The sequence below is a fragment of the Plecotus auritus genome (assembly GCF_963455305.1).
Source record: "Plecotus auritus genome assembly, chromosome: 4".
In the NCBI taxonomy this organism is placed as follows: domain Eukaryota; kingdom Metazoa; phylum Chordata; class Mammalia; order Chiroptera; family Vespertilionidae; genus Plecotus; species Plecotus auritus.
The window spans coordinates 115863943-115889049 of record NC_137775.1 but is presented as its reverse complement, the minus strand read 5'-3'; the positions used below and the strand labels follow the sequence as shown (position 1 = coordinate 115889049).

General features: G+C 39.2%; 1 protein-coding gene across 1 annotated transcript in view; it reads right to left on the bottom strand.

Moving 5' to 3' along the window:
* Window positions 1-25107, bottom strand: part of MET (MET proto-oncogene, receptor tyrosine kinase) — a 159672-nt gene that overhangs the window by 32271 nt on the left and 102294 nt on the right. The window contains exons 4-11 of the mRNA XM_080665002.1: window positions 20317-20451; window positions 19423-19596; window positions 13660-13820; window positions 12164-12266; window positions 11918-12054; window positions 11063-11224; window positions 10008-10107; window positions 3645-3863 (exon numbers count right to left, since the gene is read on the bottom strand). Of these exons, the coding sequence (XP_080521128.1) occupies window positions 3645-3863; window positions 10008-10107; window positions 11063-11224; window positions 11918-12054; window positions 12164-12266; window positions 13660-13820; window positions 19423-19596; window positions 20317-20451 (1191 nt within the window). The remainder of the gene's footprint in view (window positions 1-3644; window positions 3864-10007; window positions 10108-11062; window positions 11225-11917; window positions 12055-12163; window positions 12267-13659; window positions 13821-19422; window positions 19597-20316; window positions 20452-25107) is intronic.

The following is a 25107-nucleotide window of genomic DNA, read 5'->3' as shown; positions in this document are numbered from 1 at the left end:
TTTTCATGCACTGGGCCTCTAGTGTATATATATATATATATGTGTGTGTGTGTGTGTGTGTGTATAATGCATATTAACGTGTACAATACAGGGAAATAGTAGTTTCTGAGTACCATCAGTAAGAATAGATCTTGCTATGCGGACAAATGACCTCTAAGAAAAGAACTCTTCACCACCATCCAGTCTGGAGCTATAACTGGCCTCACAGTGGCTGTGGTTGGGATTGGGCCTATAATTGCAGGTAAAATCATCAGAAGAGGAAAGAAGACAATCATTGGCTGGCTCTGGGCAACTGATAAGACTGTGTTAGCTCAGAAATATGCCCCCTTATAGATGCTTCTGATGCCCAAATACTGATACAGGCTACTTCCTGACTTCCCCATCTTTGTTCCTGTGCTCACAACGTCAGAGGCCAAGTTCCTGCTGCCTGCCTTAGCTGGTGTTCATGCCTCCCTTTTCCTATTTCAGCTGACTTCAGACTGGGCTTCTGAAACATCCCTATAACCATATATACAATATGCTCCCAAACAAGACAACCCCCAGGGTAGTGTCAGGCAGTCCTTGTTCCAGCATTAAATACTGTACTTCTCTAGGATCACAAAATATGCTCATACACAAAGCAATACAAAATTTGATTTTTAGGTATTTTGTAAAGAGTTTAGAGCTATTTCACTTAGAGAACTGTATAGATTTCTGCATACCGTATGACAGAAGAGTCTGTTATAAAAGATATTTTGGTATACACAAAATAAAAGTTAATATGAAAAGCATTGTTACTTGGTGGAAAGAAAACCAATTTTGGAATCAAGAAACTTGAGTATGAGCCCTAGTTGACTCAAGACAAGTCACTTCATCTTTTAAAACCTCTGTTTACTTATCTGAAAATAGGGAAAATCATCATTGACTTCCCAATGATCACGTACAGGTCCACATGAATCTCAGGTGAAATAATGTATGTCAAAGTACTGCATATTAATTAAAGTGACACACAAAGTGAGCTGCTTCCGACATAAACATTGTGCTCTGGCGTGGACTCCCAAAGAGATGTCTACTTGTGATGACCACTGTCCAGCACTGGTGCTGGCTGGCTGAGGCCTTGCTCACAAACCTCCCACGTTGATGGGGTTTCTCATTTGTTCTAAGGGGTGACTGACCCTTGGTCTCTATTACATTCTCTGGATCCACACTTGGCCGACCCTCTTCACCATGGTGTAGTCACTGGGCCAACTGCTGACTGAGGCAATTCTTATAACTAGGGCTGGAAACGATCACAGTCTCTTTCTTTGTAGCCAAGGAATGTTTACATGCATGGCTGCTGGAGAAGCAGGAACTCTTCCTGACGATAAAAAGGAGTGAATCCCACTCTATCACATGATGCTCCCCGTGGTGCTTTCACTGATGGAATACATACCCACACTTACGTTCTGAATAGTAATTGAATAAGCACATTAAGTAAAATTATGCTTATTTATCCTTTCTTTTGATACAAACAGTCCACTGCTTGTCCAGAGGAGGCCTTTTCTTTTCTAATGCTTTGCTTTCCTTTGTTTCTGTCCTAAGAGGGCCAGAGGCTTTAATGTGATCAACTTTAGAGACTGACAAAAGGTTGAATTGCCATCACACAAATATTCTCTTACACTTTAGATTTCCTCTTGTACGTAAGGAAAATGAAGTATGGGAAAAGACTCAATCATGATACCAAAACAGTCTCCCTAAACTGGCCCCTTCCCTCCAGGTTGCCACTTTGTGACATGACAGGTGCTCTACCCTTGTTAGAGAAAAGAGGCATTCTGTATATAAGCAAAGGAAGGAAGTGTTTTGTGCCTGTTTCCAGAGACTCTGTGGGCCATGTTGGGCACAGCTTTAAAAGGCTGAGGAGGATGTCAAATCATATTTTTCTTGGTCCAACAATTTTGTAAGACATTGAAAAATGGGTATTTAATTTACAGAAAAAGAAGTTTTCTCCATATAAGACTGTGCTTGGATGAATAGATAAAGAAGCATTTATCTCTAATCCTTCTATCATAGACACAGGAATGGAAAAATAGTTTATCTGGGCATAAAAATATTTGCAAATAAACCTTTGTTTTCATCAAGAAAAACCAAATGAAATCTTTCAAATGACAAACACTGTAATTGTTGAAAAGCAAAAGGCTACACTAGATCAGTTTAATTGAGAAAAAAAGAAAGATAAAAGCTTTTTCTCCCTTTATAAAACTAATTAATGAAGCAGATGAAAGAGCTTCATTGTGGTAAACATGTCGCTCCCTGAAGCAGGCCTCCATTTAATTTCATTCTGGGCTTGCTTAATTATTGTGCAAAACACAATTGTGAGGTTAGTAAACTTGTATGAGTATGAACATGTGCATGGGTTTAGCTGGAGAGAAAATCTTGTCAAAAAAGAAGAAAAATTTCAGTTGAAACGTATGATGATTTAAGAGAACTTATACCTAAACAAGAACTATCCTGTTCTATTACTTTGTGTTTGTTCATATTTGCATCCAGGCTATCTTTTAGGGAAAACATTATGATTGTCTGAAAACAACATGTTGAGCCTGGCCACTGTGGCTCAGTTGGTTGAGCATGATCCCATGCACGAGGTCACCAGTTTGGTTCCTGGCTCTGCCCAGGTTGGGAGCTCAATTCCCTTCTCCCTTCCTCTCTCTGAAATCAATAAAAACATATTAAAATATATATACAGACAGTCCTCGGGTTACACTGGACTTGACGTACATTGTTTTGTCCTTACATCACCATCTCCCATTTATTTATAAAGAAGAAAAGTTCCGTCATTTCAACATAAGTACATACATATGTGCTTTATGTTTTTTATTATTTATTTAGCACAAGTAAAGGTCAGGAATTGTTATCTTTCTTTTAAAGCCCAGCTCCATTTATAATTCACATTAGAGATGACTATTTCCAGACACAAAATTGCAAGCATTTAAGGAAGTACAGAACTATAATTGATGCATTTACTCTCATGGTGCTTAACTTTTATAACTAGAAGCCCGGTGCACGAAATTCGTGCACAGGTCGGGGGGGGGTCCCTCAGTCTGGCCTGCACCCTCTCCAATCCAGGACCCCTTGGGGGATGTCTGACTGCTGGATTAGGCCTGATCCCACAGTCAGGCCTAAACCAGCAGTCGGACATCCTTCTCGCAATCCAGGACTGCTGGCTCCTAACCGCTCACCTGTCTATTGACCTGATCCCCCTAACTGCTTTCCCCTGCCGGCCTGATCCCCCTAACCACCTCTGACTCGGCCCTGGCACCTTGGCTTTGCCCAGAAGGTCATCCAGTCTAATTAGCATATTACCCTTTTATTGGTATAGATGAGCTCATTTCGGTGTCCAGGAAAATACATACAGGACACTGATAGGATAATGCATCACAGGCAGCCTATTTAATGGATTTGTGTCCCACATTCGCTATTTTTTAATATAACACAAAAAAGAGTTGTTAAATGCTTCATTAGAAAGCAGTTCATGATTATACTTACCTTTTAGTCCTAAGCAAAAAAAAAAAAAGTATTTTTCAGAGCTTAGATAATGATCAACCAAGTACAACAATTCTATTCACATAGCTATGAAGTTAATTAAGTGCTAGTTGATGATTTAAGAGGATATTTTAAGCATTTCTTACCTTAATTTCCAGTACATTTTCATTGCCTATTGAGATCATCACTGGCTTTTCAAAAGGCTTAAAGATAGGATTATGTACATAAATGAGATCGAAGTATTTGGAATGAATCCCATCTAACATGAAAAAGGCTTTAGTTTTCAGGGGGAGTTGTAGATTCAGCTGTTGTAGTGAAGGAGTTGTACAGCAGATTATCTCTGAATTAGAGCGATGTTGACATGCCTATAGTAAGACACAATTACCCACTATAAGCAGAATATGGCTTGACAACATCAATAGCAACTTTCACATTTCACTGTTTCAGGCAATCAATTGAAAGGTATAATATTTGGACTCACCTGGGCACCTCCAAACCCAGCACATCTGCAGACAGCTTTGTAGTTCATATTGGGTGGCCCCTGGCAGAATAGAGGTGCAGCTGACCTTTGGGCCCCAGAGCCAATGCACCTAGTGGACAGCTTCAGTCCAGGTTGAAGCCTCACCACCCAACTGCCTCCACAAGTGACACATTCAAGGGGTAGACTCAACTGGCATCAGAGCCCCACTGAAGTAAGTCCTGCTCTGTGGGGTAGGCCCCTGAACAATTCATCCTCCACCATGGTTGGAGGTCAGTGGCTGAAGCCTGGGGGCAAATCCCTCCCCACTGACATGCCAACAGCAATCAAGGCTCAACTACAAGAGGAGGGTGCTAACATGGGGGGGAGGGGGCGTGCACCTGGAGTGCTTAGCTTGAGTGATTGGGAAAGATGTGCCACTGGACCCTACAGAACACCTACTATATTAGGCCACTCTACCAAGCCTGGGAGATGTAGCAGCTCTACCTAATACATAGAAACATATATAGGAGGCTGCCAAAATAAGGAGACAAAGAAACATGTCCCCCCAAATGAAAAACGGAAAAGTCAGAAAAAAGAAACACCTAAACAAAATGGAGACAAGCAATCTACTAGATGCAGAGTTCAAAACACTGGCTATAAGGATGCTCAATGAGAACCTCGACAGTATAAAAAAGGACCAGTCAGAAATGAAGGATACACTAACTGAAATGAAGAGTAATTTACAGGGAATTAACAGTAGAGTAGATGAAGCTGAGAATCAAATCAGAGATCTGGAAAATAAGGAAGCAAAAAACCTAAAAAAACAAACAAAAAACCCCCACCCCCAATCAGAACAGCAAAAAGAAAAAAAAAATAAATGAGGATAGTGTAAGGACTCTCTGGGACAATTTTGAGAGTACCAATATTTGCATCATGGGAGTGCCAAAAGAAGAGAGAGAGCGCAAAATATTGAAAACCTATTTGAAAAAATAATGATAGTAAACTTCCCTGACTGGTTAGGGAAATAGATATACAAGCATAGAAAGTGCAGAGAATCCCAAACATGAGGAATCCAAAGAGGCCCACACCAAGAGACATCATAATTAAAATGCCAAATGTTAAAGATAAAGAGAGAATCTTAAAAGCAGCAAGAGAAAAGAAGTTAGTACCCTACAAGGGATCTCCCATAAGACTGTCAGCTGTTTTCTCAACAGGAACTTTGCAGGCCAGAAGGAATTGGCAAGAAATATTCAAAGTGATGAAAAGTAAAGACCTACCAAGATTACTCTACCCAGCAAAGCTATCATTTAGACTCAAAGGACAGATATAAAACTTCCCAGAAAAGAAAAAGCTAAATGAATTTATCACTACCAAACCAGTATTATATAAAATATTAAAGGGTCTTCTTTAAAAAAAAGAACAAAAAAAAGAACAACACATACATATCTATTAATAATTGAATCTAAAAACAAAATAAATGAACACACACAACAGAAACAGACTCATAGATACAGAGACCATTTTGATGGTTGCCAGATGGGAGAGGGGTGGGGGGATGGGTGAAAAAGGTGAAGGGATGAAGAAGTACAAATCGATTGTTACAGAATAGTAATGGGGATATAAGGTACAGCACAGGGAAGACAGTCAATAATATTCTAATAAGTATGTTGGTGTCAGATGGGTGTGAGATTTATCAGATGATCACTTAGTAATTTATGCAATGTCTAATCACTGGGATAGTACACCTGAAACTAATATAATAATGTATGTCAACTCTAACTGAAAAATAAAACAATAATTAAAAAAAAGAAATACGTAATTTTTGAAAAAACACACACACCAGCATTTAACTTTGTAATGTTGAAGAACACATTTTTGGAAACAAAATAGAAGCAAAGTTATCTAAACAATGCAGTCTTCATAGAAACACAGAGCTTTACTTGCTCAGAATCAACTATATTGCTCTATCTGAAGCTGGCTCACCCTCCATCACTTCATTTTTCTGAAGAAGAAAAGGACAGTCTCCTGGAAGGACCATTTTCTTGTTTATGAAACAGCCACGACAGAGTGGGAGTTGAACTTTGTGCCATTATCTCACAGCTCTAAATCAAGTTGTGAGAATCAGGGCAAAATCCTTACTTGGAAACTCAGTTTCCTCATGTAGGAAGTAAGATTAAAATGTCGTTAACAATGTGTGATACTACATGGTAAAGTGCTTTGTCAACTGCTAAGCATCATACGGTTCGCATTATAATTAGCTATGTAGTTAGATCATTTTACCAGAGTGTTTTAAGATATCAATTACTGGGTGCCAGGTTCTGTGCAAAATACTTTCAAGGTAGGTCTCATATAATTCTCACAATAACCTTATGAGGTAGGTGCTCTGATCACCCTCATTTTATGGATGAAGAAGCAGCTTTTTAAGCTTACATCATTGGACCAGGTCACACAGCTTTGCGTGGCAGAGTAAGGAACATAAATTGTAGGCAACTGGCACCAAAATTCACTGTCTTAACTTCCATGCGACACGTACTGCTTCTTGCTCACTCTACAGTCTGTTGGTAAATCTTTTCCTATGCTCTCTATTTTACAAAGGCTTTGCTATTATTTTTCTATGCCCTTTCACCTCTCATCTCAAATCTTCCCCTTTGGAATTCTGATTTATGGAGAATTGGAAAATGTGGTTTCCTCTTGATTGTGCTTAGACTAAATCAGTAACACGAAGTGACACATTTAAGGTTAAATGGTTGTAGCCCTGGCCAAGTGGCTCAGTTGGTTAGAGCGCCATCCAGATATGCCAGGGTTGCAGGTTCACTTCCCAGTCAGGGTAAATACAGGAAGCAAATGGTGAATGAATAAGTGAAACAACAAATCAATGTTTCACTGTTTCTCTCTCTCTTTAAAATCAATAAATAAATATTAAAAAAAGGTTAAAAGGTTGAGATTTTTCCCTCCAAGGAAAAGACAAACAAGTAACAACATCCCTTAGATTTATTTTTCTTTGATAAGTAGAGTTGGAGATAAACCACTTACTTATGCCTGAAACAGAAAACAGACTCAGGATATACATAAAAAGCACAAACAACCTTAGCCAGTGTTGCTCAGTGGTTGAGTGTTGACCCATGAACCAGGTCACTATTCAATTCCTGGTCAGGGCACATGCCCTGGAGGCAGCCTATAGATGATTCTCTCATCATTGATGTTTCCCTTCTCTCTCTCTCTCTCTCTTCCTATCCCTTCTTTTCTTTGAAATCAATAAAAACATATTTTTAAAAAAGCACAAACAAAATTGGGTGATATTTTCTTTTAAAAATAATTTTAAAAATAATCCTACATTTAAAGTGTATGCTGTAAGTCAGTGGTCGGCAAACTCATTAGTCAACAGAGCCAAATATCAACAGTACAATGGTTGAAATTTCTTTTGAGAGCCAAATTTTTTAAACTTAAACTTCTTCTAACGCCACTTCTTCAAAATAGACTCGCCCAGGCCGTGGTATTTTGTGGAAGAGCCACACTCAAGGGGCCAAAGAGCCGCATGTGGCTCACAAGCCATGGTTTGCAGACCACTGCTATAAGTAGATACAGAAAACAGATAACTATATTATAAATAAAATCATTTAATTTTATCTTAAATTCATATTATAATGCTGAAAGCAATTTATTCCTATCATCCTGAAAATAGAAATGAACAATTTATTGCTATCACAATAATTCTCTATATAACAATAAGAAATTTGAAAACTATACAATAAACGGTTGGCTTTTGAGACATATTGTACATAAACAAATTAATATACATTTTGTTGAGTAGGTGATTAGTATTTTTATTTTTAAACATTTGAGTTTATTGGACTTAATGTTATTGTGGCTGGATCAATATGTCTAAACTAGAGGCCCGATGCACAAAATCCATGCAAGGGGCTTGGACCTCGCAGCCCCAGCTTCGTCTGGAAGATCGTCAGGACGGTTGTTCCACTGTTCGGCCGTTCGGTTGATGTGCATATTATACTTTTATTATTATAGATCAGACCTGACCAAAAGTTTTAATTGTTAAATAATGAATGAGTTCAATTAATCATGGTCAGCTTCAACTTCTATAAGCAGAGGGAACATGGAAGGAATACATCTCTTTATGAAGTTTTCACAAACAATAGTCAAACAGACTCACTGAATTTTTCATTCTTGTCCAATTCTAATGCATAGTTCTACTGTACTAGGAATATGTTTGTGGATAAAACAACAGAAGTTCACATATCCAGATATATAAACAGAATTTTTATCTTCTACCACTGTTGGGACATGCCACTCTTATGTCACACACATAGGAGGTTTTTAATAAATATTTGGTTACAAATGAATGAAGAAAGCTAAGGGGGGCTCTACCTGTTATTAAAACGATGGTGAGAGAGAAGGAAGAAAATTTAGCCATATTTTAATAACAGGCTTAGTATAAATTAGATAAACTAATAATTTCTCAGATTTCTACTTTAAAAAGTCACATGCCAACACCAAAGAAGGTTACTGTTATTCTTATTTGGGTAATAATGTTATATTTGGCTGTGAAGAATTGGTGTCCCTTAAATTAATAGCAGCGGTATTCTTTGTGGCCATGTGTGAGGACTGGTTTCAAAGCTCTCTACTTCATACGGTGACTCCCTGGAGTATAATCTCTCAGAAATATGATAAGAATCTAATAATACTCTCTAGAGGTGATGCAATGTGGCTGATTGAGAAGGTCAAGAAAAATTTCATTTGAGGTGACCTTATTGGTTGGTGATCTGGCTTGACATTTTTAGCCCCAAATTGGTTTTTGTAATTAAAGAACATTGTGGCCTTAGTTTTCAAGAAATATTGGATGGGCAATCTAAAAGAAAGTGCTATAATTCAATCTATCACCTGCCCAATCAAGACCCTGCTTGAGAGGGGCACTGAGAATTTTCATGCTAAGTGAGTGCACAAGCCCAACTAGATTATGGTATTTTATATGAGAGAAAAACAACGAAAATGTGAAATCTCTGTAAGTAACTCCAACTTCCTTTAGGTCTAAACTAAAATTATCATTGTAATGTGACCTATATAAATTGTTAGAACAAAATAGGTCCATCACTTTTAAGGAGTCATTCAGTTAAAATTTTGATTGGCTTTACAAATAAAAAGAAGGAGAAATAACAAAGACCATACATACTCTAGGACATATGTATTCTAATGCTCTTTCTCATTACTTGGTAACATTCTAACAACGGGACGAGAAGAATGGCACGAAGTGGCAAGAAGTGAATGTAAGAAAACATGTGTGCCTGCCGCTTAGAAAGAAATGGATGATACTGCAAGATTGAAGACTTTATCCATGGGTTTTATTAGAGCAAAAGGGTTGATGTTCTATGGTGCATTAAAAAAGGGGGGGTAGGAACATGCAATGAACTGAATATTTGTGTCTCCGAATTCATATGTTGGAACCCTAATCCCCAATGTGACAGTATTCGAAGGGCCTTTAGGAGGTAATTAAGTCATGAGGGTGAAGTTCTCATTAGTGCCCTTGTAAAAAAAGACTAGAGGGCTTCCTTTCTTTTTCTCTCTACCTCCATGTGAGGTTACAATGAGAAGGTGGCCTTCTGCAAATGAGGAAGAGTGTCCTCACCAGACACGCACATGTGCTAGTACCTTGATCTTAAACTTCCCGGCCTCCAGAACTGTGAAATAAATGTTTGCTGTGTTGGCCATCCAGTCTATGGTATTTTTTTGTAGCACCCATAGCACCCTGAACTCACTAAGACAGGAAATAACAGGGTTTGTATTTGTACCAACTGTCTTTAAAAACACTGCCTCCAGTGAGTAATCATCACTTGCATCTAGACATTGTGTGTGTGTGTGTTTTTAACAATGCTAGCCTAAGACTATATGATTTTAGTTGTTGGGTGAAAAATGCTATTTGGCTCACACTTTAACTAGCAAACATTAAAGTCAAACTGAAATGTCCTATGAACCGTGAAAGCCAGTGGTAGAGGCCAGACATAGAACTTGAAGCACAGCCATCACTCAAAGGACTTACCACCGTGAAGTTCCTTCCTGCTTCACGCACATTGATTACCATCCTCAGGACACTGACTGAATTCAGGTTTTTCCCAACACCTATTATTGTGCTCCCGCCACTGGCAAAAGAAAATAGACAAATAGCAACACTGAGAGGTTTTCCCTACTGAGTATTTAAAGAGAGTTCAGTTAAATCACATGTAGTGATTGTAAGTTGCTCCCAAAGCCCAAGTCCAATGGAAGTTCAGTGGTAATGGTTCTTTGGAAACAACTTGTTTACCTTGAAAATACCTTTAAAATTCACATTTCATAAAATGAAGATAATGCATTTGTCTTTTTATTCACCAAATATGCAAAATAATTTTTTCTCTCTGAAAATAAACAACAAAAAACAAAGAAGCATGAACTTAACTGTTATTACTATGCTGACAGAATTAATGGAAACAAGGCAGACTGAAGTGGGTCAAATGAGATATTGATTCAAAGGAACTCTAGTATAGGGAAAAGCTGTGTGCAAAGCAGGCAGGAGAAAATACACTGAAGAATGGGGGAAATAGTGATGATTCCACTTTTGAGCACTAAGATTAGTGTAGAATTGACATGTACATAAGTACATAAAAAGTACATTTTACTGAAATCTATTAAAAAACGTAACAGAATAGGATAAAATGTTTCTTGGTATGAACTAGTATTAATAAAGTCAAACTGTATTCAGAACAAGAATGTAGTTTTCACTCCTGAATTGGAAAGGCAGCCTTCATAAGAAATGCAAAGATAAAACCACAATTCCTCTTGACTACTCAATAGCCAAATCATTCTGATGTTCCTTCCTTTCTTTTTTTAAAAAATATCTTTTTATTGACTTCAGAGAGAGGGAAGGAGAGAGAGAGAGAAACATCAATGATGAGAGAGACTCATCGATCCGCTGCTTCCTGCACGTCCCCTACTGGGAATCAAGCCCGCAACCAGGAATTGAACTGTGACCTCCTGGTTCATGGGTCGACACTCAACCACTGAGCAACACCGGCTAGGCTTATGTTCCTTAGTGTTATATCCATCAGAAATTTTTCTTACCTAATAAAAGATTTGGTTGGATGAATTTCATAGACAATAGGGTCTTCCTGGTAACTGAAGCTGTCAATCTCTCTGTTGGCCAAGTCAATTTTCAATTTAACAGGAAACTCAGTTGGAGAGTTTTGGGCTGGGGTATAACATTCGAGAATGCTCCTTGACACTCTGTATAAAACATACATACACACACACACACACACAATGAAGAAAACAAACTTTAGCTATTAAAGATACATATATCTGAAAATTACATCCATAAATCAAAAGGATATCACTCAATGACTCCTAAATAGGAATTTCCTGATGTGGTCTAGATAAAAGATCTTTCTAATGTAGGCTGTTTATACTGACTAGATTCCAAATGTAGTCTTGTTTGAGTAAGCCTAAACTTCAAAATTTTAGGATTTTAACTAATTATTAAGGTATCCTTTTTGGTATTTGATTAAACTGTGTTATTTCAACCCTAAGAAGCAAAAATATAACTTCTCTCCAAATCCAGTCTCCCCCATGTTTCTCACCTCCCCCCAAAGTGAGTCTAATTGTAAATCTTGATGGAAATATTTATTGTATTTTATTGTCAATTATTAGAATCTCACAACTCATAGCAAAGCTAGGATACTAAGATAAAACAGGAGAGAAGATGAATGGAAAACTTAAAAGTGGAATTAAACAATAAGGGAAGGGTAGAAAACTGAGCAAAAGGGAGTAGATGGAGTTGGGAAGGAAGGCGTTTTATCAGCAGGAGACTGAATGATAAATATCTTGGATTTTTCCCATAAAAAGAATAATTTTTTCCTGAATTGTTAGATGTAGATATTAATCGTACATGACTGATGCAACAAAAAACATTTACAACACCTTTTTAAAGTACAGGTTTTTCCACCAATTGAAACGTGTCTAGAATTCCCACTGTTAAGGTATTTTCCAGTTAAAGTAAGTAAAGTGCCACCAGTCTTAGGACCATAACTTGGGGAAATACTTGTTATTATAGGATCCTGATGAGAGATAAGAAGAAAAAAGCAATGTAACTTGTTAATTTTATAACTCTAAGAAGATTAAGTAACAATTAAATATCCTACTTCATGAGAAAAGTAATAAACTTACCACGTAAGAAAATGTACTGTATTGCATTGTCCCTCGACCATTTGAAATAATTATGGACATATTGAAATGCTCATTCATTGCAGGACCAACTGTGCATTTTAACCTGGGAAAAAATAACCCCGAAGAGTTTAATATGTTACATATCCAAAGGAGGCATTTTCTGGTTTGGCTGTTTTATATGAAGGGACATTTGTTAAACCTCATCAATGCAGAATTCACAAATTTGTTCATAAAAATCTAAGTCTCATCCTATAAAATTGTAGGCAACATGTTTGGCATACTTAACAAATAGTATTTCAATAGCATAACAATGGCTAATGATAAATAAGCCAAATCTCTTCATTGAAGAGTGCCAACAGGTACAGTTTTGTGATTACATGTGTTTATTTAAATCACTTAAAACATAATAAAATTGTGATAGGTTTTCCATAGGATTATTTTTGAATAATCTTATAGTCCTAAAAGATTATAAATATAATTTGTTTTATTAAATAAGTTTTAAAGAAGAGAATGAATTGTTTCACTTTTACAGGCCCTAATTTATAATGCAATGAATAAGAATTTACAAGGTAAATTTCCAGAATTAATTTGTTAGGTCATTAAGCTAAATAACTATGACATTAATGGATATTTCAGTCTCAGTAAAATGAATAGATTTAGACCTTTATGTAATCCTGAAAGGACTTCTATTAGTTATAAAATAACCACTTGATAGACGAGGTTTCAACCATAAAACTGTACATTTTTGGTTGCTACTGTACAATAACTAAAAATTTCTGAATTCTTGTACATTATGGGATTCAGATCTCGTAGAAGGTACGTGTAGAAGAGAGCAGAACAAGCACAGATCCTGGATCATAAAAGCTGAGCTTGAAGGCCTATGAATCACCTCTTACCATTTGAATGATCTTTCTCAGTTTCAGGAATCACCTTTGTGAAATAGGAATGATATTGCTATCTCCCAGGATTTGGAAATGGCTAAATGAGATACACTCCTTACATTACAATGCCAATAAATGTCAGCTGAATGTAAATTTAAACTCATCAAAAAGAGTCTCAAAAATGTGATTCAACTAACCTACTGATGTTATAAAGCAAATTTAGAAGAGGGGGCACCTATTGAGCTAGTTACTGATTTTTATAGAAAGAGCCATTGGATACTATATTTGAAAACTTTAAAGATGGAGTGACTCCAACCAACCAGTGCTTTCAAATCTACCCAGACAATTTCTGAAGAGTTGTTACAAAACCAGCTGAAAACTCCCAAACGCTGGATTCTTCTTTTTTTCACCTACATACTGTCAACTTTCTCCCTCCTTAATTCTGGTAGTAAATAAGATAAATAAAACAAAACAACAAACAAATCCAAAAGGGATGTGATAGACCAAGACTCTTAAGAGAGAAATTTTTAGGGACATTTTTTTTTCACAGGCATTCATTCAAAAACAAAACCTGTTTTCCAGCCACACCCCAGCAAAGTATTTTAAGATCCTTACATATTTGTTGTACTCTCACTTAGGGCCAATGTACAGCTCTCATTTCCAAGGAGAATCCTGGTTTTCTTCACATCAAATTTACTATTCTTCCTGAATCCGAAGTCCCAGCCACAGATGGTCAGCGTTGTCCCTCCTTCCAGAGGGGCACTAGTTGGGAACACCTACAAGGACAACATAGAACTTAAAACCCCCAATATATTATCTTTCATATGAGTGGTAAACAAAATACGTTTGCTCAGATAGTCTGAAATTCTTGCATTTTCCCACTACCTAAAAAATTTAATTTTAATTAAAGAAATAATGGTCAGCCTGGCTGGCATGGCTCAGTGGTTGATTGTCGACCTATGAACCGGGAGGTCACAGTTCGATTCCTGGTCGGGGCACATGCTGGGGTTGTGGGCGGGGTCCCCTTTGGGGGATGTGCAGGAGGAGGTGGCTGATCGGTGATTCTCTCCCATCATTCATGTTTCTGTCTCTCCCTCTCCCTTCCTCTCTGAAATCAATAAAAATATATTTAAAAAAATAATGGTCACAAACATCAGAGTATCTGAACATTATAACTATCTGACATGCTGCTCTGGTTGGTGTGGCTCAGTTGGTTGGAGCTTCGTCCCATGCACCAAAAAGGTGGCGGTTTTGATTCCCTGTCAGGGCACATAACTAGGGTAGCTGATCGATGTTTCTCCTTTCTCCTTTCTCTCTCTCTCTCTCTCTCTCTCTCTCTCTCTCTCTCTCTCTCTCTCATATCAAATGAATGGAAACATGTCCTCAGGTGAGGATTGAAGAAGCCCCCCAAAAGAAACAAAAAACACACACGTTGTTTTCAGGCAATCCAGAGAAGGGACAGAGAGCAGACTCAGCGTGGGTAGGAATGAAGGGCTTCTGGGCTACTCTGAAATGAATTCGTCTTCTAGGAAACCTCGGGGCTAAAGACGACATACTTTGGACCAGACTCTTATGCTTATTACTCCTTCAGGGGCCTCTATGAAACTGCTCAAAACACCTTCATGAGCCCTAGAAGCCAAGCCCCAACATATGCCTTGGTCTGTGTGCTACACTCTGGTTGCTATGATATTCCCCACCCAGAGAAGAAAGGCACACAGTAAAAATATCTCTTTTGATATTCAGTGCTTTCAGTTGCATTCAGCAGCTTTCATATTATCAAATACATGGATGGTATTCAATATATATCTGACATTTATTTATAAATCATCTACTACGTGCCAGGTAGCAATGTATGAATAAGTGAATCTATTTCTTTTACTTGTTAACTCACATTTATTATTGGTTTGCAACTTTTCTATTTACGCCAGTTGGTTAGTTGATACACTCAGCCTTTAAAAAATGATGTAATATTTAACACATTCAATATATTATTTGTATTAGAAAGAGATGAAAACAGAACTGGAGAGAGCCCCAAATGTGATCTGTATTGTAGTAATGTTTCTAACGGTCTCTCTTGGCATTATTTTACATCTCATTGCTAGGACTGTTCCTGCTCCATTGTTCAATGTTAAATAAATAATAGGTTCATTTTATTCTTGCAGGTGTGTGAAAAATAAAGTTAAATTTATTCATAAATACATTTACCACATGACCCAGCAATCCCTCTTCTGGGTACCTACCCGAAAAACTCTAAAATACTTATTTCCAAAGATTTTGCACCCCTATGTTCACTGCAGTGGATAAGACATGGAGACAATCCAAGTATTCTTTGGTAAAAGACTGGGTAAAGAAGATGTGGTACATATATGAGTGAACACTACTCAGCCATAAGAAAAGATGAAATACTGCCATTTGTGACAATATGGATACACCTTGAGAATATTTTGCTAAGTGAAATAAGTCAGTCAAAGCTAAGAACCATATGATTTTACTCATATGTGGGATATAAAACTAAACTCATAGACACAGACAACAGTATGTTGGTTTCCAGAGAGAAGGGGTGGGGAGGTTATTAAAAGGTAAAGTGGGCCAAATATATGGTGAGGAAAAATGATTTGACTTTGGATGGTGGGCAAACAATGCAATATACAGATCATGTATCACAGAAATGTATACTTGAAACCTATGTGATCTTATTAAGCAATGTCACCCCAATAAATGACTAAGAGAGATTTTTTTGATTCATGTAACACACACACACACACACACACACACACACCAAAAAAACTCTGGCGACTGTAATATAAGATAGCATTAGGCTCTTAGGAAGTCTATAAGATAATGGTTCTTAGACTAAAACGATTAACACAAAACACATTTCCAAGTTAAAAATAAGCTTCTCCTCAGCAGTTTTGTGACAATTGAGAAAGGAAATGCTCTTTTGGGGGGGCATATTGTAAATTGTGCTGTAAAGTACAATAGTGGGAAAATAGCACCACTATACAGACAACTCAGAACGGTGTTTGTTTAAGGCCAGTTAGTGAAAATCTGAAAGCGATTCTTCACCATTTACAAGGGCTTTTAGCAAAATTCAAATTTGCAAAGGTTCCTATCCTTTCCACATAATAATTGCAAACCAAATTGTTAACTTACCTTGTTTACTAACCCCCTTTAAAGTTTTAGCTTAATGCTTTTATGATAGCTATTTTACCCCTTAAGTCCATTACACAGTTGTGCCTTTCTTGAAAACTTACTTGTCCATGTCTAGCCAAATGAGAACTGCTAGGAAAAAACTATCTGTTTATTATTATGTTAGAAATCCAGCAGGAGAGACTAAGACACCTAACCCTCTGGGACTTTCTGCAGCCTGAGGCGGTCACACAGCTGCTGCTCCCTCTTAATGAGGCTTCCCCATAAAAAACAGCTGCCAAGGCTGGATCCCCCTGCTGGATCCCCCCTTTCTATGTAAAAACTGAAGTCTGTCACTCTTCATACATCATGACTTTCTATATAAGGCAAAGGGGTTGGGTGATGATTTGAGAAAAACCACTGAGAGGTGTTCAAATGGTGCAATAGAATTGGATATTATAAAAACTTGGCTAGACAATCAGGTTTTGAAAGAACAGCTCTACTTAGCTTTTCTCTCCAGGCTGAAATACTGGAGGGGGCATCTGAGGCTTTTCCCTAGCTCATGGTGTAATGTTCACTCTTCCAGGGAAAGGAAGGAAGCGGTATTGGGCTACCCACCCCTGGACAGAACCAACAATGGGTTGGCAAACTCTGAGTTCTCCTGAAGGGCACAGAATCTCTGTGGGAAGGAAATGAGTGTCCAGCATAAAGCCACTGGGGCCGGGTCTCCCACCTGTCTGAACAGGGGAAAAACAGCTACAAAAGGAGCTAGCCTCCTTTCACAGGTGAAAATGATTCAAATGATCATGTTTTCAAAACGCATCAATATAATACATGAGAAAGCTAGAAACAATAAAAACCTTGGAAAATTAAAATTTGCCATGTAACAGTAATGTAAGATATGAACAATAAGGGAAACCAGGTGAGGGCTATATAGGACAACAACAACAACAGCAAACTTTGGAAAGTTATACTTCATCTCTTCAATAGGAAAAAAGTCTCAAGTATATTGGTGGCAGTGTATCGACTGCATGACCCCTGCCCCCGTAAGATATTGCTGTTGCTTCTTATCTGAGTCTTCTGATCAATTAATAAACTGTTTTATTGTCTCACTGGGATTGAATTCAATCCTACAAGCTATGACAATTTTATCCTGATAAATTCAGAATATATTGGAAAATGCTCTTCCTTTTCTAAAGCACTTCTCATTGCTCTTTAAGTACAAGATCAGACAATAGGTTAGAAACAAAATAATGGGCTTTCAAGTCTGAAATCTGTCACACGTGGAACTGCCAAGAATTTCAGCCATTGAACATCATGTACCTTGAAAAGCAAGTTAATTTACATTTATTGGAAAGTGAAATCCTATACATTAGCTGGGTTTTGTGCTTCTAGAATTTAAGACAGATAAGAAAAAGATGAATAATCTGTCTTATTTTTGTTGCAGTAAGAATGTTGAATGTCACGCTCTGGGGCAGCATGAAATCTTCCTAACAGCTATGAACCGAAAGGGATTTATGGGCTCAGCTGCCCTCCTTCCCTTCTAACCATACAGCTGAAGCCGCACTGACTCATGCATGAGGCAGAATTGCCAACCAGAGTGTTGGAAAAGGAAAGGTGAGAGAGGAGGTAGCCTCACACATTAGGAGAGATTTTTCTGGTTCCAGAAAATTCTAAAATATTTACTCTGTTTTTAACCATTTTAATATGGCTTTTATGATGAATAAAAGGCAGCACATTGGGCAAAATTAAGTGTTTTATTTGTACAGGTTCTCAACCTGTTCTTTATTTAAAACAGCAGCATGGCTATTTTTGAAGTAAAATTGTTATGATTTAACTGTTTGTGTGTGCGCGCACGCGCACACACACACACACCCCCCACACTGCTCATATCTCTTTCATGGAATAGTTGAGCTTAGTTTTCTAGTGTCTCAAATTGCCAATGCTGTGTGTTTAAAAGAAGTATAAAATTACATGTGGTTTTAAAAGTATATTGAAGAACAACAAAAAAAGCATACATAAACACTACCATAGAGATAGTTTTTTCACTATCTTCTAGTTTATTCTCTGGCTGGTCAAGCTAAGTCTTAATAATTGTATCACACCCAACAGGAAATAATTTGGTTTAAAACTTAGTCACCCCATACAAATCGTGTCCCAAACCATAACTAAATGAAAACAGCCATGCACTTGGGGGCAGTTCCTGTTCTGACTTGTACGCTTTGTTTACTTGGGCCTGAACCAGGCAACCAAGACCTTTAACTTGAATCTTTCACAAGGACCACTTACTAAAGTCCAACTGTTCTTCATGCAGCAGAGATAGTACACACTGGCTCCTCACCGGGGAAGTATTTTCAAGCAAAACGTGTTTGGATCAAGACATTTTTTTAAAAGTGCGAGGGAGATTTTCAAAGTACCAAATATATACTTAAGAAACTAAGGCAGCAGAGAGAGATGGTGGCTACAATGCCATGGCTGAGGTCCACCGCTAGAAGCTAAATTCTCTAGCAGGAGGCACTTTTATCTCGTTTGAGACTCTACCTCCCCAGTGGCTAAAATCGTGCCTGCTGTGTAGTATGTAGTATGCATTCAAATATTTTTGGAGTAAATTAAAGAATGAAATGGCTCACACAGTGTAGATTTTACTATGGTCAGCAGCTGCACATTTATGGCTCTTCCAGGACCTTGGAGAGAAGGTGCACAGCCACCCATGGGAGTTTACCATCTTCTTGCCCTGGGAAGTAACCTCTCATCTCACCTGTGATGAGACAAGGCCACCATCTCTGGAGTCAGACAGGAAGAAACCTGTCCTGTCTGCCCCAGAATGGCTGTGATCTCTAGCTTGCACGGCTCAGTGTAGGGTTGCGGGTTATGCCGTGAGCAGATCTCTGTGTGCAGTAGAGGCTCACGTCGAGGCACCTGGCAGATAAAGTAGGTGGTGAGGACTCAGAGAATGGGGGAGTCAGGAGGGAACAGGCCCCAGTGTGAGGAAATGGGGAGCTTATTTACATGGCACTAAGGGAGAGCAACCACCCAAGGAGAAAACCTACGCAGTGAGTGTGAAGCAAGCGCTCAGGTATAGGACTCTGGGGATGTGCCCAAATGCCACCCTAAAGAAAAAACACGGGGCAGATGGTGCTTCGGCTGATGTCTTGTAGCTCAGCAAGTAAAGTGAGTTTTAGAATTTTTTTTCATTAGTGGAATCTGTGTTTACCAAAAAGCATATTGATAGCTGCCAGAGATTCCTACCTCATAGACTGTAGGATGACAGAGCTCTTGAGTCCATGTTCCGCTGGCGCATTCCTCCAATCGCACACATTTGTCGTGGCACCAGCCACACTGCACAAAGGGAGGGGCAGAGAGGCACTGGCTGCAGGACTGGAAATGCTCACAGCCCAAGCCATTCAGTGGGATCTTGGTGATCTGTAAAGAAAAGTGATAGAAAGAGATTCCAGAAATTTTGTTTGTTTGTTCAATGAAAACTAAATATACCAAAAATACACATGTAAATATAATTTTACAGAGCCTACTAGAGATAACACCTATGTGTGCAAATCACGTAATAATGATTACGTGATTAGAGTAAAAGAAATCAAATTCCTTTCTTCCCTCTCCTGCAGGCATGTATGTGATAGAAGTTACCATTATTTCCAGTGAACACCAACATGCCATGCGATGCTAGAGGTTCTACTTAGTAGAGACATTTTGCTCTGTGTGAGACAATTTTAAAGTAACATGAGTATAATTAAGCATCTGGAAAGCACACTTGAGCCCCCAGGAAATTCTAAGTATGTTTACATATCATTCTGGCATCAAGATGCACCTCCTTCTCCCAGATTGTTTGGCATCAATCTGCCTGTACTAGAGTTCTTACCTTGGGACTGTAATACTAACTCAGTCTGTTTGTTTTTATCATTGAGAAATACAGGAGAAAAGAAAAAGTATATATTATGAAGAGGATCTCCCTTAGCTGCTGTCTGCCCTAAAATAAAAATTTAACTTGATTTCAGAAGATCTCTGAAATACTTGAGAGGTGAATCCAAGACAAAGAGAGAAGTTAGAAAGGCCCTCCTGGCACTGGCAACAAATACCCACCCAGGAAGGACTGCGTCCCTGGCACCCCCTTGTGGGAACAGGGCTTACCTTCTTCCCCGTGACAACCAATGTGTAACCATTTTGATTTAATGGGTGCTCCACAATCATTTCTGGAGACACGGGATGGGAATCCAGGCGAAAATTCACATGAGGTGTTGACGATCCTGATCGAGAAACTACAACCTAAGAAACAAAACAAAAAACACCTTTATTCCAAAAAGCTCAGTTTAAATATAAGTGGAAAATATGGATGATAATAGTAATAATAGATTTGGAGAGCTTGTGGGTATTTAAACTAAAGGGCCAATGGTTTATTTCACTGTAAATCAATATGACATCTTATTTTCTGCCTTGAAGACAATTCATCTGAACCCCCAAGACACTTTTCGTGTGATCTTTTAATGGTTTCTAGGGAAGGAGATCTAATCAGCCAGCACATGCAGACAAATCCTCATGGTTGCACTGGGAACTGGAAGAGCCCAAACTCTCCCTTGAACAGAAGACCTTACTTATGCTATGGGGTTTCTGGATTATTTTATTTTATTATTTTAAAAAATCTCTATTGTTGAGAATATTACAAATGTCTCCCTTTTTGCCTCCCTCCACCCGGTTCCTGCCCTGCCCCAGGCCTTCACCACCCTATTGTCTGTGTTCATAGGTAATGCATATATGCATATAAGATCTTTGGTTAATTCCTCCCACCCCCCACTCTCCCCTTCTCTCTGAGATTTGTCAGTCTATTCCATGTTTCCATGCCTCTGATTCTATTTTATTCACCATTAGATTTCCTGTTCATTTATTTTGATTTTTAGATTCAATTGCTGATAGATATGTATTTATTGCCATTTAATTATTCATATTTTTGTATTTACTACTTCTCCTTCTCCTTCTCCTCCTCCTCTCCTCCCCCTCCTCCTCCTCCTCCTCCTCCTCCTCCTTCTTCTTTTTCCTCTTCTTAAAGAATACCCTTCAATATTTGATGTAATACAGGTTTGGTGGTGATAAACTCCTTTAATTTGTTTTTGTTTTGTTTGTGAAGCTCTTTGACTTTCAATTCTAAATGATAGCTTTGCTGGGTAGAGTAATCTTGGTTGTAGGTACTTGCTATTCATCACTTTGATTATTTTTTAAACTCCCTTCTGGCCTGCAAAGTTTCTGTTGAGAAATCAGCTGAGAGTCATATGGGCACACCCTTGTAAGTAACTAACTGCTTTTCTCTTGCTGCTTTTAAGATTCTCTCTTTGTCTTTAACCCTTGGCATTTTAATTATGATGTGTTTTGGTGTGGGCCTCTTTAGGTTCCTCTTGCTTGGGACTCTCTGTACTTTTCCAGACTTGTAAGTCTATTTCTTTCACCAGGTAGAGGAAGTTTTCTGTCATTATTTCTTCAAATAGGTTTTCAATATTTTACTCTCTCTCTTCTCCTTCTGGAACCCCATAATACAAATGCTGGTATTCTTGAAGTTGTCCCAGAGGCTCTTTACACTATCTTCATATTATTGGATTCCTTTTTATTTTTGCTCTTCTGATTGGATGTTTTTAGCTTCCTCATATTCCAAATCGTTGATTTGATTCTCAGAATCCTCTAATCTACTCTTGAATTCCTGTGAATTATTCTTTATTTCAGTTAATGTATGCTTAATTTCTGACTGGTCCTTTTTCATGTCTTTGACATTCTCACTAAGATCCTTGAAAGTCTCACTAAGTCCCCTGAAGCTATCATTAAGACCCCTGAGTAACCTTAAAACCATTGTCTTGAACTCTCTATCCAGTCGTTTGCTTCCATTTCTTTCATTTGTACCACGTTTCTTTTTCTCTGCATTTTAGCTGCTTCCCTGTATTTATTTCTATGTATTAGGTAGAACTGTTATGTCTCTTGGAATTGGTAGAGTGACCTTGTATAGTTATGTGTCCTTTAGGACCCAGCCTCCCCAGTCACCTGACCTGGGCACTCTAGGTGTGCCCCTGTATGGGCTGTGTGCACAGTCTTGTTGTAGTTGAGCCTTGATTGCTGTTGTCATCACTGGGAGGAATTGACCTTCAGGCTAATTGGCTGTGAGGACCAGCTGAGTCTAAAATGGAAGACCTGTTGTGCAGGAGACACCTCTATGGAGCAGGACTTGCTTCAGTGGGGCTTTGGTGCTCACTGAGTCTGCCCCTTGAGTGTGTTGCTTGAGGATGTATAGCATTGTAATCTGGTATGTGCACCGGGTACACTGGCTCTGGGGCCTCCTGGGAGGTGCAAAGTTAGCCACTACCTGCAGCCACCTGGCAGGAGCTATAGAGAGATCTGCAGATGGCTGCTACTTGTATTGGGCTAGGAAGTGCCCAGGCAAAGCCCAGCTGTGAAGCAAGGCAGGTGAGTCTTGGACCTTTTATTGATAGTTTTGGGGTACACTGACACCAGCTGCTGCTTATTTGAGAGATTTTAGCAAAGCCTGAGGCCTGAACCAGGACAGACCATTCATATGGAAAATCAGCTGCAAACAGCTCGGGTGGGGCTGCAAAATGGATGGGGCAGAGCCTCAGGGAATCTCCAGGGCAGAGCAAACAGCGTGGGCTATGCTGGTGGAGATTCAGATATGGCTACCAGTCATCTCTGCCACAGGAGAAGTCCCAGTACAGGAACAATGACCCCTGCAAGCACCCTCACCTCGAAGAAAGCTGCCCCCAAGTTCCTGCCTTGGATGCCAGACAATCCAGTTTCTTCCCTTATATACCTGGGTCCCCCAAAGCCTCCCAGCTGTAGCTCAGAGAGATCGAGGCTAAGTAAGTTTGTGCACTGGCCCTTTACGAGGAATACCTGGGTCTCCAGCAGACTCCGTGTTACTCAGCCACAATCTCTGCTGGTTTTTACAGCCCCAAGTTACGGGAATGTCTCTTCCCATCTCTGGAACCCTTGCTCCTCACAGGACGGTTGGTATCTGAAGCTGAGAAATCCCTCCCAATTAAAAATATGGCACACATGGGTGTCAGACCAGCCTGTTCTGTGCCTCCACCCCTCCTGCCAGTTTCAATGTGCTTTCTTCTTTACTTCTCTAGTTGTAGGACTTCCATTTAGCCAGCTTTCAGGTGGTTCTGAATGATGGCTGTTCTGTATTTTAGTTGCAATTTTAATGTGGTTGTGGGAGGTGGCGAGTACCAGCATTTACCTACACTGTCATCTTGGTTCTTCCTCCTGGATTATTTTTTAATCTATCCTTCTGATCCTCCTGACCAGGCAGCTTCCCTTGACGTAATGGGAAGCATACTGGATGGGGATTATGGAGACTTGGATCTAGTTCCAGCTTTGCTACTTTTAAGACATATTAATAGACCTTTTGAGGTCAAAACAGGCCCTTAGCTACTTTGAAATGATGTGCTGTCGTTTTTATAAATCACTATAGGCTTGGTGCACAGATTTGTGTACCGATGGGGTCCCTTGGCCTGACCTGCGGGATCAGGCTGAAACTGGCTCTCCGATATCCGCCGATGGGTCCCAGATTGTGAGAGGTGCCAGGCTGAGGGACCCCACCGGTGCATGATCAGGGCCAGGGAGGAACCATGGGAGGGCTCCAGGGTATGTCCGGCTGGTCTCGCTCAGTCCTGTTGAGCTGGAGCCCAAGAGCACGCTAACCTACTGGTCGGAGCATCTGGCCCCTGGTGGTCAGTGTGCATCATAGTGACTGGTTGAATGGTCGAACGAACAGTTGGACACTTAGAATATTAGGCTTTTATTATATAGGACTAGTGGCCCAGTGCACAAATTTATGCACATTGAAAGGAAATTAATTAGAAGAAATATTTTAATATTGCTATTTGCCCTTTATAATAGAAGTGTCAACCAAATTCATGATCAATAATGGCAGATCAAAACACATGCATACGATTGGCACCAGAGAGAGCTTTATAATGTATCATGCATGCACGAGTCAACTTAGCCTTTTATAGATATAGAATAAACTTGCTTAATCAGACCTGCTATCTGATTTAGCTAAACTTTTTCCAGCCCCTTGAAGCACCCTAACTTCTCTTTCAGGTAATTGTCAGTAACACAGCAGTAAATATCAACACAAAGCAGATTATTATTGTAGATCACCCAGGGAGAACAAAGGGTGAAATATTTAACTACAGCAGTGTTTGACTATATTCTGCGCAGTGAGAAAACACAAAGTCATTTTCAAGGTCCACCATTTCTTACTTCTTTTCAGTCGTGTCAAGTTTCTAAGCTTTCTAAATCTCCATTTTCTGGTTAATGAAAAGAAAATAGGATTCCACCATGTCTCCTATCTACCTACTCCAGGACTTCTGTGAGGATCAAATGAGATGAGGCATGGGAAAACGCTTCACAGACATTTGGTTAAAGTGTAAAATGTTTAAAGCAAGTCATGTTCCTGGGCTGAAGAAACTGCAAGGAGGCTAGTCGCTAGGGAGAGGAAGCCAGGCATTGCTACGTGATGTCATTGCCCGGCACCCACAGCCACAATTTCTGGGCTGGGCTGTGGGCCGCATTTTGTGCCATGGGTTCTTGGCAGCATCGGCTGTGATTTGGTGGACTGTTGCTCCGCAGTGGTGGCAGGGCCTGTGTCCCACTTGGGGGAAGCCACGTGTTGCTTTGTGGGTGCCAGGTCCACAGTGATGTTTGTCTGTGTATGTCATGGCAGCTTCTGTGTTGAGCATCTGCCCCCTGTTGGTCAGTGCATGTCATAGTGACTGGTCGAATGGTCGGACACTTAGCATATTACGCTTTTATTATTTAGGCTTGTTCCACCATATGTTATTACTTGGATTATAAATAAAGTTCTGCTCTTCAGCCTGGTTTTATAATAAGGCCTGATGGTTTCAACAATGCCTTCGAAAT